This window comes from Schistocerca gregaria, chromosome 1, assembly GCF_023897955.1.
Source record: "Schistocerca gregaria isolate iqSchGreg1 chromosome 1, iqSchGreg1.2, whole genome shotgun sequence".
Classification (NCBI taxonomy): domain Eukaryota; kingdom Metazoa; phylum Arthropoda; class Insecta; order Orthoptera; family Acrididae; genus Schistocerca; species Schistocerca gregaria.
The window spans coordinates 1091701337-1091720732 of NC_064920.1; the positions used below are offsets into that span (position 1 = coordinate 1091701337).

Here is a 19396-nt window from a genome sequence, read left to right on the forward strand (position 1 = left end):
CTTTTCTTAAAGGCATGACACACTTCACCAGTTCCTGAAGAGCCTGTTAATCATGTATGTCATTTGTTCAAGATAGATGGGTATTTTCACACAGTAATTGGTCTCTCAAAGTTGCCTAACAGACAGTATTAGAAAACTATGAGTTTCAATTAGAGTACTATAGAAATACACCTAATTTTGTTTTTATACGTTCTCATTTTAGTCCGTTTTAACATTAATTCAGGAGCATAACAAGCAGATAATTCTTCTTCCCCCATACAAGGCTCAACTAAATACTGTTTCAAAATTAATGAAACTACTTTTTTATCTTACTGAGCTTGATTTAATTTTAGTTTATTTGCATGTTCCACAGATCATATTTGCTGCAGCTTGCCATGATGTAGAGCATCATCACTAGGTTCACAACTAAAGCCTAGTTTACATGATGACACTAGGTTGCAGGCAACTGCCCTGCTGGCCACTATGCATGTGCGCTGCGCGTTTGCCCAACTTATTGGTGAAACTAAACACTTTTGGCATGTTCCAACTTTGGCAACACTAGTTGCGTGAGTTTTGACATTATGTGGGTTCTTAGATAGTAGACCATCATGTGTGATCATAATGTAGATGGTTTGACAGTATCTGAGCTGCAGGGCAAAATTTATTGAGTTAGGAGCACATACACAACTGAGTTAAGAAAAGTACAAGCAAGTGTAATTCTAGCTTTGGCAATGCTTTCGTCTACAAGACTAAGATCCCATTGTTTGAGTTGGCCAACTCTTTGCTAAGGAATTTTGTTAACAGGAGGGAAGGCTATACAAATTCAAGAAGCTGCATTCTTTATTCAGTATTCATCTATTTAAAATGTTGCTGCAGTGCTCCCCATTCACATATGTTAGAATTTTGAAGTATTGCCACTGTACAGGTCTGCTTCAAATAATTATTGTTGCTAATGTTAATAATTATTACTGTTACTGTTAATAATTATTTGTGTTAATGAAAAAGGGCCATCACCTACTAAAACCGTATCTTATAGCATTCCAAGTGTTCACGATTATAATGCATGCAATGTGACATTTTATTTCATTTCTGGTGACAGTACTTCATGTATTACAATACCTGTATTCCTTATCGCTTAACTAACTCTATTTAGAGGAAACATGAACAATTCTGGTGACACTCTAAGATAATTAAAAGAACTTCTTGGATCTTCCGTTATAAATTATTTCAGCAAGGATGCTGAGCAACCAAGATGACTTCTTTTCTTCATCCAGTCATAAATAGAAACACATTTCCTATTTTTTTTCTTATGCAGTGATTTTACACAACAAGCTTTAACTCCATCACGACTCATGTGATGTGCAGCTGCCAAAAGTTTCGTTTCAGACTTGTCACAGGGACCCACAAAACGATGAAACTGAAGTGTATTATGGTGTCACCATGTCTACAGTCAAATATGAAACCACTTGCGTGCAACTCATTCCACGCAACGAGTGGTGGAGCCCAATGTCATTGTGTAAACTAGGCTTAAGGTACATTTTTTCTGCAGACACATCACTGCATGATGGCAGTTTACGTAACTGGATTTTTTCTTTTAATTTTAATCTATAACAAAACTTGTTTAGTGTAACCTAAACACATACATATTATCTGCTCAGAAACTCATCTATGGAGAACAAGGATTTGTCAAGTAGAAATGTTTCCAATTGGTTTGAAAGTTTTCAGTATTAGCCATCCTTTTAATTTAAAAGTGAAGTGGTTAAATATTTTAATGGCTGTTTCTTTGTTATTTTCCTTGTAACACTAAGACTAAGTTAGAGAACTTTCTTTGAACTGGTGAAAATGAATTTCTCACGGGAAGTACTCACAGCTATTCTTTTGTGGATATGAAACCCATTGATTTTTCCCCATTAATATTGGCAGTTTTAAGTTTAGATATTGCTTCTAACTTTATCTCTCAAATTCATTCCCATAGCATGGCATAAAAATTGCAGATGTAATGAATAGAACCAAACTCCTATTGAAGTCATATTTTTCTGTAAATATGATCAGCAGTTTGTGCAATGAATACACACATATGAAAATACTTGTCTCTTTCTCTGAATTCCTTCTTACACTTGGATTTTTTACAACTGGACTCTGGTTGCATCTAATTTATGTCTGTACTCTGCGAACCACTGTGAAGTCCATGGAAGGGGATACATTCCATTGTACCAGTTATTAGTATTTCTTCCCATTCAATTCACGTATGGAATGTGGGAAGAATGATTGTTTCAATGCCTTTGAGCATGATGTAATTATTCTGATCTTGTCTTCATGTGAGCAGTACATATGGGGTTGTATTATATTCATATAACCATTGTTTGAAGCTGCTTCTTCAAACTTTGTTACTAGAATTTCTTGGGATAGCTCATGTTATCTTTAAGAGTCTGTCAATTCAGTGTCTTCAGCATCTCTGTGACCTTCACCCATGGATGAAACATGCCAGCGACCATTTGCATTGCCCTTATCGGTATATGTTCAATACCCCCTGTTAGTCCTGTTTTGTACAGGTCTCACACACTTGAGCAATTTTTCTACAACCAATTGCATGAGTGATTTAAAAGAAATCTCCCTTGTAGATTTATTGCACTGCCCCAGTATACTACCAATAAATCTAAGCCCACAACCTGCTATACCACAACTAAGCCTATGGGATCATTCACTTTCATATCCCTACAAAGCGTTACATACGGATATTTGTATGTGTTAACTGATTCCAATTGTGACTCACTGATACTAAAGTCCTAGAATATTATGTTTTTTTTTCATTTTTTTTCATTTTGTGATGTGCACAGTTTTACATTTATGAACATTTAAAATAAGTTGCCAATATTTGCACCGCTTTGAAATCTTATCAAGATCTCCATCCAAGATAACATGCTGTGTCCTCCCTACCAAAAGGTCCTAAATCCAGTCAGAAATTTCACTTGACACCCAATATGATCAAGCGTATGTTTGGTACAGAGACAAATGCTTTTCAGAAATCAAGAAATACCGTGTATGCCTAACTGTCTTGATCCAAAACACGCAATATGTCATGCGAGAAAAGTGCGAGTTGAGTTTCACATGATTGATGTTTTCGGTCACTCTGTTTGAGATACCTCATTATGTTTGAGCTCAGAATATCTTCTAAGATCCTACAATGAATCAAAGTCAAGATACAGAATGGTAGTTTTGTGGATAACTTCTACTATTCTTCTTGTAGGTGGGTGTTACCTGTGCTTTCTTCCAACTACTGGGCACAGTTTCTTGTTCGAGGGATTCCTTCAGACCCTGGAGCTTTGTTCAGTTTTATTGATTTCAGCTGTTTCTCAACATCACCACTAATACTGATTTTACTCACTTTTAAATTGGGGCATTTCTTCTGGGTTTGCCTTTGTAAAGGAACATTTGAAAACATAGTTAAACATTTCAGCTTTTGCTTCGCTATCCTCAATTTCAGTTCCTGAACTATGGTGCCACTAACAGCCTTTACATATGGCCAGAATTTGTTTGAGTTTGGCGAATGATCATTTGACAGTATTCTGCTTTGGTAGTCATTGAAGGCTTCACTCTATGATGGATGGAGATAGATATTTCTTCTCTTCAGTCAAACTGGATTTTTCCACAAAATGAATATGTATCAGAACACTGACTGCATGATGAAATACAATGAATGTCCATCCTCAGTCTTAGCCCATGGGATGTGTTTATTTAGACATTTTATTTATAAAAAAAATAATGGTTAAAATGTATAACTGAACAAGAACTGATTCTACAAACAGCAGCCTATTTACCAGTTCTAGAGAATGTTCCGCTTTTGCTGATTTTTCTAACTGGTAGCTGCAATTTTTGAGGCAATGAAAGTTTATCTTTTCCACCAGCTGAAAAAATATACATTATTTTCCCCTAAGAATATTTTTAAATATGTATTTGTAAAATGCATTAATTCTTCTTCTTTCTTCTGCAGTGCTTCAAGCTCCTTCTTGATGCCGGTGCAGACACTGCAACTGTTGATGTGATTGGCAGAACAGCACTCCACAGAGCATTGGGATCTACAGATAATTTTACATGCTTGCGGGAAAGATGTCCCAGTTTTGGAGATGGCATTGACAAGAAAGGGCAACCTGCTATAATACACGCACTCTCCTTTTTTCGGTACAGTTCTGATATGCCTTGCATACTAGAACTCCTTCTGAAGGGAGGTGCAAATCCTGACATGCGTGGCAAAGATGGAAAGACAGCTTTGGATATAACATTAGAAGACGAACTTCAACGGGTGAGGGACGCATTTTAATATGTGGAGTATCTTTTGGATTAGCATAATTCACTTCCTTATCTTGTCATCACCTGTATCTGAAGAAGGGAAGAAATGACACAAAACTCTGGCAAATTTTGAGGAAATCTAACTTTTCCAGTTAATTAATAACAGTAGTGTGGAAGAGGAACAAGTATAGCTAAAGAATATCATGTTTTTAAAATCATGCATTGAAACAAGTGTATAGCAAAAAAGTGATCTAAATGAAGCAAAAATTTCATGTTGTGCAAGGAAAGTTACATTGTTGATGTGTGGCAAAGCAGGTTCCGGTGTATGGAACTGGTGTGATTAAATAAATAGATTATTTATTTTTTATTTATTTTTCCCGTGTATCAGATCAATACAGAAGCTTGTACAACTGATGTGGGATAAGTCAATACAGAAATTCATATTACATAGGATAAAACAACACAAAATTACATATTACAACACAGTCAATATGAATAGCATACAGTATTATAAATAGCAAGCAGGAACATTGTAATGTTGATAGTGTTATTTTTACATACGAAGCACAGGTTCTAACTGTTAGGACTTCATATGTTTCATTATCTTAATTTCTATGTACTGCATGAGAGAGCAAGATGACTTGTATACTCCAAGAGTAACATTTTTAAATTAATTTTTTCTTAATTCTACACGTAACATATGACATGGCTGGCATTGGCTTAATTGATGACTGTTTTGATGAACTTTTGTTTACTGCCACAGATCAGATTCCAAAAATCCCTGGTTGTTCTATCTGTATTTGTATTTGTATTTTATTTGTCTCATAACATACATTTACAGATCATCCGACCATGCTGTACAGGAGACACATCAATTTTAGACTCATGATATACATAATTACATAATTCCTTAACACTACTTCTTACCAGTATAGGTTTTTATTGGACATAGTAATGTTATTTAATTGGTTTTCTTATGATGAATAGTACATTACCGTTATATATGTATACAATATTATACACAATGCTATAATATTAAACAGTCACACTATTTCAATGAAGGCCATAGTAATATTATTAAATTGTTTTTCACAAGATGCAATAGTACATATCTTTATATATGTATGCAGTATCATACACAATACTATAATATTAAACAGTTACACTTATCAAATGACAGTTTCATCATTCATAAATTCCTCAACTGAGTAGTAGCATTTTTCCACCAGGAGATCATATAGTTTTCCCTTCAATGAACCTATCTCTATGCTCAGTGTACCTCTACCCTGGAGTTTATTGTAAATTTTCGTTCCCATGCACTGGGGTGTCTGTAGGTAAAGTTTTAAGTGATGTGGTGGAAGCATGAAATTTTCTTTGTGTTTATTGTTGTACAAATGTTTGAAATGGTTTTCTTCCATTAGCTCATTTCCATGATAATTTCAAATATGTACAATGCAGGGATAGATAATGTTTTTAGATTTTTGAATAAGGTGCCAAGATGTTCTAGGAGTGACAGCACACATTTTTCTAGCAATTCCTTTTTGATCTAGCAGAATTCATCACATGTAGCTTGAATTTCCCCCCAAAATTAAACCATAACTAATTATGGATTCAAAGTAACTGTGGTACAGTACTTTTCTGTAGCTTAAGTCTGTTATACCAGATAGTATATCCACTGTGGGCACACAGTTTTAATCTGCCAGGAAGTTTCTATATGTGCTTGCCAGGTTAGATTTTTGACCACGTTTAGTCCCAAGAATTTAATAGACTGAGCTTCGTCTGTAATTTGGTTTTTATGTACAGTACTGATGTCGCTGATTTGTGATTGTTTGGTTCTCAATTGAGTAAACAGGGTCTGTGAAAAGTTAAATTTAAGGTCATTTTGTTGAAAAGTTAAATTTAAGGCAATTTTGTTGAAACCATGTATCTAGGTTGTTTAGTGTGCATAACACCATCCGACATTTCTCCAATTTGTTTTTCAAGGAGTATTGAAGTATCATCAACAAATATGACTGGCTGGGCATATTCATACCATAGTCTTACCAATATAAAAAGCTGTGCAATGATTCCAGCAGAGCTGGTAAATGACATGGCTGCTTTCACAAGTGGCCAGGCCCCTGATGGGGTAGGATAAATCTGTGACATGTCTGCAATAGGAGTTGCTGGATGAGTGGATTGGCACCTGGATCTTCCACAGGAATGTGATCCTTGTGGCAAGGGTTTGGGATCGGGAGCAACATAGGGGTGGATAGGATGTTGCGGAGATCGGGTGGGTGATGACAGTACATCACTTTAGGAGGGGTGGTAAGTATCTCTGGCAGGATGTCCCTCATTTTAGGGCACGATGGTACGTAATCGAAGCCCTGGCGAAGGATGTGGTTCAGCTGTTCCATTCCAAAGTGGAACTGGTTGATGAAGAGATGCTCCTTTGTAGATGGTTCTTGGGGGTGTTGGGAGGGTTGGGGATGTGAGGGGAAATGGTACGGGAGATCTGTTTGTGGACTAGGTCTGGGGGATAGTGGCTGCCTGTGAAGGCCTCGGTGAGACCTAGGAATACTGAGCAAGGGAGTTTTTGTCACTACAGATAAGCTGTCTGCAGGTGCCCAGGCTGTATGGGGGATATTTTTTGGTGTGAAAGTGGTGACAGCTGTCAAAATGCATGTACTGTTGGTGGTTGGTGGGTTTAATGTGGACAGGGGTGCAGATGGAGCTGTCGGAGAGAAGAAGGTCAACATCTAGGAAGGTGGGGTGTGGGGTTGAGGAAGACCATATGAAGTGGATAAGAGAGAAGGTGTTGAGATTGTGAAGGAATGAAGATAGCCTGCTTTGGACTTGAGTATAAATCATGAAGATGTCAACAATGAACCTAAACCTGACTAGAAGTTTGGCATTTTATAGTACCAGCTTTGTGTGGCCAGCTTTCCAAAATTGCCAAATCCTTATCAAGTTGGACTGAAGGAAGAAATCGAAGCAATTCAAAGGGGGGCTGCTAGATTTGTTACTGCTAGGTTTGAAAAACATGAAAGTGTTACGAAGATTCTGCAGGAACTCAGCTGGGAATTCCTGGAGGGAAGCCAATGTTCTTTTAAAAAACACTATTGAGAAAATTTAGAGAACTGGCATTTAACGCTGATTCCCAAATGATTCTGTTGCCGCCAACACAAGTTCCACATAAGGACTATGAAGATAAGATACAAGAAAATATGGCTCATATGGAGACATGTAGAGAGTCATATTTCCCCTGCTCTATTATCGAGTGGAACAGGAAAGGAAATGGCTAGTATGGTACAGGGTACCCTCTGCCTTGCATCATGTGGTGGCTTATGAAGTATGTATAAAGGTGTAGATATAGATTCTTAGAATACATCCTCTGCTCCCATATGTATCTTGAGTTCCACCTACACTAATATACTGTCTCCATAACCTTCAACCAACAGTCCCCACCCCACCCCCAATTTCCTATCATCTCCTTCCCATTCTTGTCCTTGCCAACTCATCCGTCTGTCTTTCTCCACTCCTCTCCTTTATTGCTCCTTTTTTCCCCACCCCCTGCCTCACAACCTCCTGCTGCAGTTCTTGTTGGCATTCTAGTCCCTGCAGACTCCACCCGACAGCATTTGTCTCTCTCCCCATTCATACACTACTGCCCCTTCCCCTTCCCCACACACTCCAGATTGCTGCTTGGATCCCACGTGATAGCTGCTGAAGCCTGAGACACTGCAGCTGGCAGTCATGTGTACATGAGGTGTGGTTACTTGTGTGTATGAATGGTATGTATTTCTCTTTTGCTGGTGAAGGCTGTGGCCGAAAGCTTTATGTATGTGTCTTTTAATTGTGCCTGTCAGTAACTCAATGTGTCTCATTAAAGAAATTATTTAGTTACAGTCTCTCATTTTATTTCAGGAAACATGGCTGCTGTTAGAGGCTGGAGCTAGTTTTTCACATTATAGCAAAGATGTGCTTAATCAAATTTTACATGCGGCCGCAAGTTGTTCTGAGGTAAGGCAATAACCACATAGTTTTCAGTATCGTTTATAATTTTATATATTAATTATTTTCAGTTACTTGTAAAAAAAACAATATATAACTTGAGCTTTTATGTTTTCAAAATAGCATCTGACACAGTTAAAAAATTAATACTGAAGTGATAATCATTTGATATTGTCAGAATTTATATCTTTATTCATGATGAAATCTGTGATATTTCTCTGCAGCCCTCTTGAAGGTGACAAGAAGTCTCTTCAGTTTCGATGATATGTCATCTGGGGTTTAGAGAGTATTTTCAACAGCTTTCCAAATGTTTCACAAGTACACACAGAATGTACTGCTTCATAATAATCATTGAATCAGATTTTCTCCATTTGTTATACAGTTGAAATACAAAAATGAGGGTCAATCTGTAGCCACATAATAAAAATACACAGTGAGCAGGAAGCATCTATATAAAAGAGAAAGATAGCATCTGAGGTGTCAGGCAAAGTCCTTCTCAAAAACACTTTGTGGCTGGATATGGAAGAGGGTTGATGGGCAGGGAGGGGGTGTTTGATAGCCTTTGGCTAAATAATGTCATCAGAAATCTCAGCTGCAAATTATCTATTTTTATATTTCTGTTGTTGAGTAGTGATCTATTCTCAAGTTGACATTTACAGCAATAGTTCCAGCTGTATTGAGGGCTGTGAACTGTAGCAGATATTTGTGGCTGGCAGTTCTGACAATTCTTATGTTTCAAACACAGATGATAGGCTCATGTGGAATCTATCTGAGATGGCTCTGTTGTATGTATCTGCCTTACTGAAACTGCAGCACCATGAAAGCAGCTTGCAATGAACATCACATTGACATGAACTATACTACATGTTCACATATGCAAATGATTACATCTCATGTAAGGTAATTAGTTAGTTGCATTCTCCACAGATCATTTGAACGATTCTTTGCTCAAAATAATATTAAGTCAATTTGAAGGATATGCATTCATGATTAGTATTAACATTAATTAATGTGTAGCTTTGTTAGGTCAACAGCCACAAATTCAAAATGTCTGTTTGCACTAATTGTGATCAGATCTGATCTAACTTTAAAATGTGTGCCACCGGTGATACAAATATGTGATCCTCCGCCCTTTAAGGTAGGTCTGTAGTAAGAATTTGCACATTCACATGATGGTAGCACAATAGGCTGCTTTTCAGTATCTCTACACCATTGCTCTAGCTTACCACTATGCTGGTGAACATTTTTGATGTACTACATATTTTGTTGAAGAATAGATAATTCCAAGAAAATTTCTATGGAATATGGCCACACCCGTGTGGTACATTCCATCTTCTGCATACAGGATGAGGAAATCCCAAAAACTGTTAAAGTTACTCTTAAGGGAGGGAAGCATGTTTGTGACAACAAGTATTTGACCATATGTGGTGCCCACCCACCCGCTGTACTCTCAGTAAGTCCATCAACCTCCCTATCCCAGTCCTGTTAAGGTGCAGACCATACCTGTTGTAGTCCCATCACCCGATAGTCCCCACTGGCACCATTGTAATGTATTTCTGATCAGTAGTCATCAGCACCATCTCCAGCTGCTCACTGACTTGCCATAAAGCACTGCCAAAATGAGGCCAGTCATGCTGATGTAACAGCTAAACCATTCTCACATTGCTGCCACCAGTTAGGGAAGCATCTTATTCAGTTCACCACTGATGTGGTATATCTTGTACCCATCCAAACTGTGCCCTGGTCCACCCATGTCACTGCCTGATCACCTTTTTTGAAATTGTTACACAAGGGTACTAAACCCTCAATCACCTGGTCTAGCCCAACACTCAAAAATGTTGGTGATCTGATACTCCTCCGCTAACTTCTACTGTAACTGAGGGCCAACACCTCTTCCATGACTATTACCTGGCAGCAGTGCTCTCACCCTTCGAAGGAGAGACCGACACCAACCACATTGAAGCACTGAAATAATGCGATAGTGAAAGTTGAAAATTTGTGCCAAACTGGGACTCGAACCCAGATCTCCCGCTGAACATGAGCAGTTGCCTTGGCCATCTGAATATGCTTCCCATCCAACTCAGATTCTCAACTTGTCAATGCTAGTAGCATCCACAGTCCTTTCACATCCTTGCTCACACCTAGACCTGTATTCCTGCTAGAGGCAGAGATTCTATTCGGGCATCTGCACTGAAATTATGAAGGCAATCATGCCTACAGATATACTTCAGAGGGTGGTTTGTATTAACATCTAAAACCCCCCAGAGCAATGTAGGTGATACTGAGATGAGTAATTTAATACGAGACAGAGGGGGCTAAAAGTTTGGAAATACCCCAAAAGTGGATGACAAATATCGAACTTGTGACGTCACTATGTAACGTACCTACCCATACATGAAGCATCTAGGCTTGTTGATCCTACCCTCACTGTTATGGGAAAATACTACACATCGCTCTGCTAGGCTACTCTGTTTTCATTCTTGCATTACCTGATGCGATGTGATAGTGTTCTATGCGATATGATAGTGTTCTTGGTAGTGGTAATTTAAGACTACGATGAATCAGTTTACATTTATAAATACAGAGTAGCATAGAAGAGTGATGTGTAGCAATGCCCCCTACCAGTGAGAGTGTGATCTAGAAGCCCAACTGCTGCAAATGTGGCAAGCTATGTCATCTAGTGACATCACACGTACAAAATTTGTCATCTGCTTTTGGGGTATTTCCCACCATTTGCAGCCCCATGTGTCTTACATTAAATAGCTTGTCTCAGTATCGTCTATGTAACTTCAGGGTTTTTTTAAATGTATATATATGTGGTGACTGTTCTGTTGGACATGTTTGACAGAATAGACACAACACAAATATGGAGTAGTAACTTCTGCCTAAGATTTACTACTTCCCTATCCTTCCTACTCATGTGCAGAGCCTACTGCACATTTCATACTTGCACACCATCTTGAAGCACCTCTCCCTTCATGTCTGGCAGCTGGAACCTGTTGCTGGTAGACACAGCAAAACTGTCAGACCATGACCTCCTCCTGCTGGCCTTCCTACCAGCTTCCAGTTCCCAACAACACTCCTCACCACTGCCTTCCTGAATCCTCACACACACTCTCTCTGAGCTTGATCCAAATGTGCCCAAAGAGTACAGATCTTCCTTTTGTGCTCCTCTATTGACCTATTCCTGCTGCATATTTTGCAGTTCCAGGAGAGTGCTTTGGTGACTTCTCCAAAGTTCTCCCTGGTATGTCCCTCCCCAGCCCCCTTCAACTGTAGTGAAATGATTTACTGTAGTTCCCATAATTCATCCCACTTCTTGCTATCTTATGACAGCTCCCACAGTTTTCACTCAAGGTCATACAGAGGATGTATAGCAAAGGAAAGATATGGTAAATATTTGAAACTAAATGCTATTATAAGATATATCCATTTATTTCAGTATAAAAAGAATGTAACCTCCAATAATGTGCTTAGTTCACTACCAGTGCAACATGCTAGCTTTCGCAACCGATGGTTGCTTCTTCAGGAAGGAGAGGGAAAGACGAAAGGATGTGGGTTTTAAGGGAGAGGGTAAGGAGTCATTCCAATCCCGGGAGCGGAAAGACTTCCCTTAGGGGGAAAAAAGGACAGGTGTACACTCGCACACACACACACACACATATCCATCCGCCATGTGTGTGCTGTTATCTTAATCCTTAGACTGTGAAATCATGTGTCCAACAGTCTGCCACCTGCCCCCTCTCCCTGTACTCTTAGCTAGCCCAGAGGTGACTCCCCACACGCCCACAAGCTGCCAGACACTTTCCCCAACCCCCTCCCTCCCTCCCTCCACCTCTCTACATCCATCACCCTACCCCATCCCACCCCAACCCACACCATCTCAGTATTCTCACCGTGAGCCAGGAAAGAGCTGGCAGTCGACTGAACACAACGTCGAGAGACAGATGAGTGCATGTGAGTGAGTCTGTGTATGTGTGTGTGTGTGTGTGTGTGTGTGTGTGTGTGTGTGTGTGTGTGTTTGTGTGCATGTGTTCCCTACAAGCTTGAGAAAGGATGTGCATTCTGAAACCTAGAAAAGCTCTGTATGATTTGTTTGTGTCCTAACGATGACACAGTGCTTCTGCCTTTTGGTGAGTCATCTCCTCTACTCCTAAATAATTAATAACTGAAATAACTAATCCCTGTTCTCCTTCATCACTCCCTTGGTATCATTCACCATATTTCTAATGTTGTCAGTTACATCTGGGCCACTAATACTGTTGTCTGTGTGTATGCTAGTTACCATTTTTTCACCAGCAAGTGAACATTTAAACTTCACTCACATGCTATTTGTCCCAGCATTTAAATCTATAAACCTGTGTTGGTAATTGATGTCACCTGCATGTTTGGGCAGAAAATTACTTCCTAGCAATATATAAGGGGCGTTCAATAAGTAACGCAACACATTTATTCTGAAAGCAGGTTGGTTTATATAGGATGTGAGTGAAAATATTTTTCTCCACTCTCTTACCTACAAAACCATATTTTTCAGCCTTATGCCACTTTGCTGGGGAGCGTGTATGCCTGCATGGTACCACTCTACTGGTCAATGTCAGAGCCAAAGTCTTGTCTCCCCTTCATCCATGTATTGCTTCCCAATAAGTACGTCCTTCATTGGGCTAAACAGGTGTATATTGGGAGGTGCAAGATCCAGACTGTAGGGTGGATGAGGAAGAACAGTTCATTGAAGTTTTGTGAGCTCTTCTTGAGTGTTGTAAACTTGTGTGGGGCCTTGAGTTGTCATGGAGGAGGAGAATTTTGTTTGCATTTTTGTGGTGATGAACACACTGAAGTCATTTCTTCAGTTTCCTGAGGGTGCCACAGTATGCTTCAGAGTTGATCATTACACTACAAGGAAGAACATAAAACAGAATAACTTGTTCAGAGTCCCAGAAGACCATCACCCTAACTTTACCATCTCAGGGTGCAGATCTGAACTTTTTCTCTTGAGGAAGGGTGGTGTGGTGCCTATCTACGGATTGCTGTTTTTTATCAGTTTGAAACGATGAACCTATGTTTCATTACCTGTAATGATGTTCAACAAAAAATTGGCATGACCAGCCCTGTAATACACAAGCAACCCCACACAGGTGGCCCTTCATTGCTCATTATGGTCTTCTGTTAGCCTTTGAGGAGTCCAGTGGGCACACATCTTTGAGTACTCCAACTGGTAGACAAGTGTGTCAGCACTACCAACTGGGATGTCCAGTTGTTCAGCAAGGAGTTTGATTGTGATCCATCAATAACCTCAAATGAGAGTGTCTACACATTCCAAGAATACAGGAGTCACAGCTGTGTGCAGCTGACCTGCATGCAGGAGATCAGACAGGTTTGCACAACCTTGTTGTGATGCCTCACCCAATGACTCACTGTGCTTTTTTTCACTGCCAGTTCTCTGTAGACATTCTGCAAGCACCTGTGATGCTCTGGTTTTCCAATAAAAGATACACAATGACAGTTCTCTGCTTTGAGTATACCTCTGTTACAGATGCCGTTTTGAAGACTACAATTAGCACTGAAAAGACGAATGAAATCAGTAGTGGCATCAGCTGTGTTGAGGAGCTGCTGAAATCATTAAGACTGAACAAAGCTGTATGGCCTGATGGAATACTAGTCAGATTGCTTACTGAATTTGTGGCCAAGCTAGTCCCTGTTCTATCTATAATGTATCATAGATCCCTTAAACAAAAACCTTTGCCCAGTTCTTGGAAAAAAGCACAGGTCACACCCGTCTACAAGGGGAGTACTAGATATGACCCACAAAACTACTGTTTAATATCCTTGACATCAATTTGCTTTATAATCTTAGAACATATTCTGAGCTCAAACATAATGAGGTATCTCAAACAGAATGACATTCACCATGCCAACTAGCATGGATTCTGAAAACATCCTATGATGGCATGTTGTTTCCTGTACCAGGAATTCTCAGAGAAATTTTTTTCAAGTTTAAGTAGCTACACTGAAATCATAAAGAAGCTGTAAATCAGATAAAGTGATGCAGTGTCAACAGCTACAGAGAAATAAATATTGACTTAAAATATCCTAGTAAATGTTAAAATCTACAATGTGTCATGGGTGCACAGTACCCATGCTGGTATAAATCTTTCTTGATACATGTATTCATGGTTGATTTCTGTGGTTGCCTCATATTTTGTCTTCCATTTTCAACAGCTAGTACATAGGTTGCTTGCTCAAGGTGCAGATATAAATGGCAGATATAGGCCTAAACACAGGAAGTCAACAATAAATGGCCACACGAGAAGATGTTTGGTGAGTTTAGATTCTGTTTATTGTATAATGAGTTCTCTTCTAATCTATTATGTATATTCACAATAGACTTTTTTTTTGCAGGAATGGGCAGCGTCAGACTGTAATTCAGACACAGGCCCATTAACAACAGACTTGTCAGGACATTCTCCAATATTTGAAAACCTTTGTTGTCCAAAGGTAAGCATCTGCTTTATGGTCATAATGGCAACTATCAAGAACTTTTTAAAGGAGAAGAGTCATCAACAAATACAAAAACTCAGACTTCTATTGATTAGTAATAACATATGTTAATTGTGATAACTTCAGAAATACTTTCTCCCAATCTTTTGTGCCTTTTTATTTCAGTGTTTAGCAGGTAATGAACTAAAACGGGAGCAGTTACTTTGATAATCTACTAAACAATATGATCTAGCTTGTAACAAGGTGATTAGTTACTTGTATATACAACATTCATGATGAGTACCACAAAGTGGAGTTCATCAAACAGACAACTATTCTATACATACTGAAGTCAATGTAATTTTGACTGGAAAAGGAGGGAAATACATAGATGGAAAACTGTGACCTTCTGTGTCTGATAAACAGTGTTTACAAATATAGATTTATGTTTTGGTCGGCAATGAGCATCTTCAGGCCCTGATGTTGATTTACTGCTTCAGTTTACAGAGCCATTTGATTCTGTCATAAGCCAATCATGACAATCACAAGATATGACTGATGGTGGATTAAAACAGTGATCCAGGAAGTATAGAATACATTTCTTTTATTTCTGTCAACGACCAAAAACCTTGTGGTCCTCAGACTACCAGTTGCTGTAAACTGAAGAAGCAGATCAGCACGAAGATTTGATGATGGTCATTGCTGATCAAAGCTGGTAGTCTAAGGACCAAATGTTTTTGTGGCCATTGATAGAAATAAAAGAACTTGTCAACTACAAACTTGTGGTTACCACATAGGATCAATTGGAGTAGCACACAAACCAAGTATTGAATATGCATTTATTAATCACTGATAACAAACATGGCAGTATAACAAGTCACACTCCAAAAGTGAAAACTAGAACAAAGTAGTTCAAAGAAGCAAAAGTCATGCCATGGAGACACCCCCCCCCCCCCCCCCTCCCGGTAGTGCAGAGTACGGCAGAGGGAAGCTACATTACCCAAATTCATAATCTTGTCCCAGTGCAATGATTGTAGGTGGCAGCTGGTGCGGGAAGTAGGGGCGTCAGTGTTGGTGGTGCAGGAGTCCCATGATTCCAACGGCTGCATAGGTGGAGTCAGCCGAAGGCAGGTTGGTAGCATTGGGAGGCAGATTGATGAATGACCATGCCAGTTTCAGTTGATTAACAGAAAAAAATCTGTGGCCGTCCATGTAGGTGGATGACAAACGTGTTTGTACCATGACGTAGCATGTGATGAGGGCCTGAATAAGGAAGCTGCAGGGCTTCTTGCACAGTGTCATCCCACAACATCACAAAGTTGCATGGAGCAAGGTCCTTGTGGATGAACACATGTGAAGTGGTGTGGGGGTGAGGAAGTGGGGGTGTGAGGCTGTGCGACGTTCATATTAACCTGCTCAACCAGGGTGAGAAGATCCTCGGTTGCAGCTGACGGTGAATCCTTGAACGAACTCAGCGGGAAAAAGGAGGAGTTCACCATATAGAATCTCAGCGAGTAATGCATTCAAATCTTCTTTATTGGCCAGGTGAATACTCTGCAGGACCCATGGGAGGGCCTCCAACCATAGGCCACCATGACACATTAGCCTGGCCTTGAGTGTGAGGTGCCACTGCTTGACCAGGCTGTTTGCCTGTGGGTGATAAGCTGTAGTGTGAAATTTGGTTATGCTGCAAAGTTCGCAGAGTCATGCAAAGAGGGCAGACTCAAACTGGAATCCCTGGATGGTCATGAGAGACAGAGGACAGCAAAGTGAGTGAGAGACGGGGGACAGCAAAAGCGAGCAACCCACGCCGAGATGAAAGAACCGGCGATGGTTTTGGCCGTGATGTCAATAAATGGGACTGCCTCGACCCAGTGGGTCACGCTGTCAATGATCGAAAAGATGTATGTGGTGTATCTGTAACCCTCGGAAGGTGGGAGGGGACCAATGACGTCGATATGGATGTGTCAGTAATGCCCCTTTTGAATGTCAAGCTTTCCCAATGGAGGTTGAGCATGCCTGCCAACTTTGCTGCACTGGCACAGGACGCATGTACAGCTCCAACAGTGACAGTCAGGCTTCACGCCATGCCAGACATAGCACTCCATAACCAGCTGTCACGTGGCTTGCTTCCCAGGGTGGGCTAAACCGTGCGAGGCAGTAAAGACCTTATGACAAAGAGCGGTAGGGACGAGGGGGCGGGGTGTGCCCATAGAGGTGTCACAAAGGACAGGGATCGTCGACCCAGGTAGTATACGGGGCTGGATAGAGAGCAATGATTCATTGTCTGATATTATTTACTGTATACCATCATTGTCAGCATGTATGAGTGTAATCCCAAAAGTGACGTCTCCTATATTTTTATTAGTACATAGACCTGTTTATTTCTACAATGGTTTACATCAGTTTACAGCTTGAACATTTAGCTATTTTTTGACATAATCGCCATTTCTCTGGATGCATGTTTGTAGATGCTGTGGCAGTTTTTGTATGCTCATGTCATACCAGCTCATCTTCATGCTGTTCAGATAGTGTGACTGTTGCGTTGTCTCAGGTGCAAAGTATGCCCAGGTTTCATCACCCATAATGATTGAGTCTAGAAAGTTGTCCTGTTTGGCTGCAAGGCGGTGAAGAAATGCGCGGGAAGGATCAATTCATTGCCGCATGATCTTCAGTCAGCCTTGCGTGGCACCCATCTTGCACACACCTTTCAGTAGTTCAGTGTTTCCGTAAAAATTCTGTGATCGGTGTTTAGGGAAACCTCAGGAACCAATGTGCAGAGATCATCCAGGGTGATCCGCTGATCTTCACGCATGTTTTGCTCAACCTTCAACACTGTCTCCCGCTCCTTTGTTTGTCGTGAATTTCTGTCCGACCAGCTGCAAACTCTATACACCACTTATGAACATTTTTGACATCCATGCATGACTCACCATACACTTCCATCAATTGGCGATGGATTTCAGTTGGCGCAGTGCCCTTTGCGTTCAAAAACTGAATAACTGCACACCTTTCGCATGTAGCTGTAACATCCAATGGAAGCTCCAACCTCAATGGCTGCCAAACCAAGACTGAGTGCCTCAGCATGGCTTGCACCAGTTTACACACAGTGCATGAAGTACTCTTCATAACAGTATGACCAAATGCTCCACAAACAGACTTCTATACTTATCAAAAATAGGAAACCTTGCTTTTGGGATTACCCTCGTAGTCATGCGAGCTCCTACAGATTCAGCGGTGCAGTTAGCACGCAGATATGGGAAAGGTAGTCTGCCACAATGTTCTCCATGCCTCAGATATAGCATATATCAGAAGAATGCTGACAGATATAGTCCATAAGGCGGAAATGCCTTGGCGGAAGGTCCTTAGCTGGATTATGAATAGCATCCTCGAGTGGCTTTTGGTCTGTGTAGATCATGATAGGCTGCCCCTCAAGGTCACTATGGAAATGTTTAATCACCTCGTGCACAGTGAGAAGCTCACGGTTTAAAGCCAACCACTGGTACTGGGTCTGAGTCAGTTTCTTGGAAAGGAAGCGGAGGGTTTGGGTGGAGTTGGCAGTGAGCTGTTGTAAAACAGTACCCGCAGCTGAGTCACTGGCATCAGTCATGATCGAAACATGGGCCTCAGGGTCAGGGTGGGTGAGAGTGATGGTTTTGGTGAGGGCAGTTTTTGGGTTACCAAAAGCGTCAAGTATGGGTTTTGCCCACTCCAACTTCCATTTTACAATGGTGTTTTTGACGGAGAGAGCATAGTAGAGAGCCATTTGACTGGAGGTAAGCTTGACGAATATGATGGCGGTAAAAATTTGCCATACCCAGAAAATGACAGAGCTGAGCATAATCCTCAGGGAGAGGAAGATGTATGGTGTTGACATGAGAACTCGTCAGTTAGAGGCCTTAGGCAGAGACAGTATGGCCTAGGAAGGTAACTATTGTGGAGCATTGTTGAGATTTATCATGGTTCATCACCACACTATTGGCAGTGAGGGCCGAATGGAGTGCATATTTGTGAACTTGATGTTGCTCAGCGGAGGAGGAAAAGATCAGTATATCATCTAAGTAAGCATAAGCAAATGGTAGAGGGAGCAAATTGGAATCAATGAACCGCTGCCATGACTGCGCAGCATTTTTCAATCCATAAGGCATGTAACCGTACTCAAATAGGCTGAAGGGTGTGATGATGGCCGTCTTCGGAATATCTGGTGGATGCATAGTGTCTGATGATATGCCTTGGAACAATCTAAAGTGGAGAAAAAGTTTGAACCATGGAGTAATTCCGTGAAATCCTGGATATGTGAGAATATGTAGTTATCAATAATGGCATGAGCATTAAGGGACCTGTTGTCCCTGCACATATGTAAAGTGACGTCCTTTTTGGGAACAAGATGGATAGGTGAAGACCATTTGCTATCGGAGGGGTGGAGGACACCCAAAGCTAACAAATCCACAATGATCTCCTTTGCGCACAGAAGTTTGGAAGCGTTAAGTCGCCTGGGTTTATAATAAACAGGTGGGCTGTTGGGGGGATGAATCCTTTGACAAGTGCCGTTACTGATGGCTGGTACTCGCGTAGGAGAGTTGGCAATAGGAGTCAAGAAGCTCTCCACAGGCAACATCGGTTTACTAACCTTGGTGAACCGGGGTGGCGTAGTCTGAAGTTGGCG

The 19396-nt window shown here is 40.6% G+C and overlaps 1 protein-coding gene across 1 annotated transcript in view; it reads left to right on the forward strand.

Moving 5' to 3' along the window:
• Nucleotides 1–19396, forward strand: part of LOC126290593 (serine/threonine-protein phosphatase 6 regulatory ankyrin repeat subunit B-like) — a 132592-nt gene that overhangs the window by 73895 nt on the left and 39301 nt on the right. Inside the window, exons 6-9 of the mRNA XM_049984909.1 lie at nt 3971–4279; nt 8170–8265; nt 14473–14571; nt 14653–14748. Coding sequence (XP_049840866.1) covers nt 3971–4279; nt 8170–8265; nt 14473–14571; nt 14653–14748 — 600 coding nt within the window. The remainder of the gene's footprint in view (nt 1–3970; nt 4280–8169; nt 8266–14472; nt 14572–14652; nt 14749–19396) is intronic.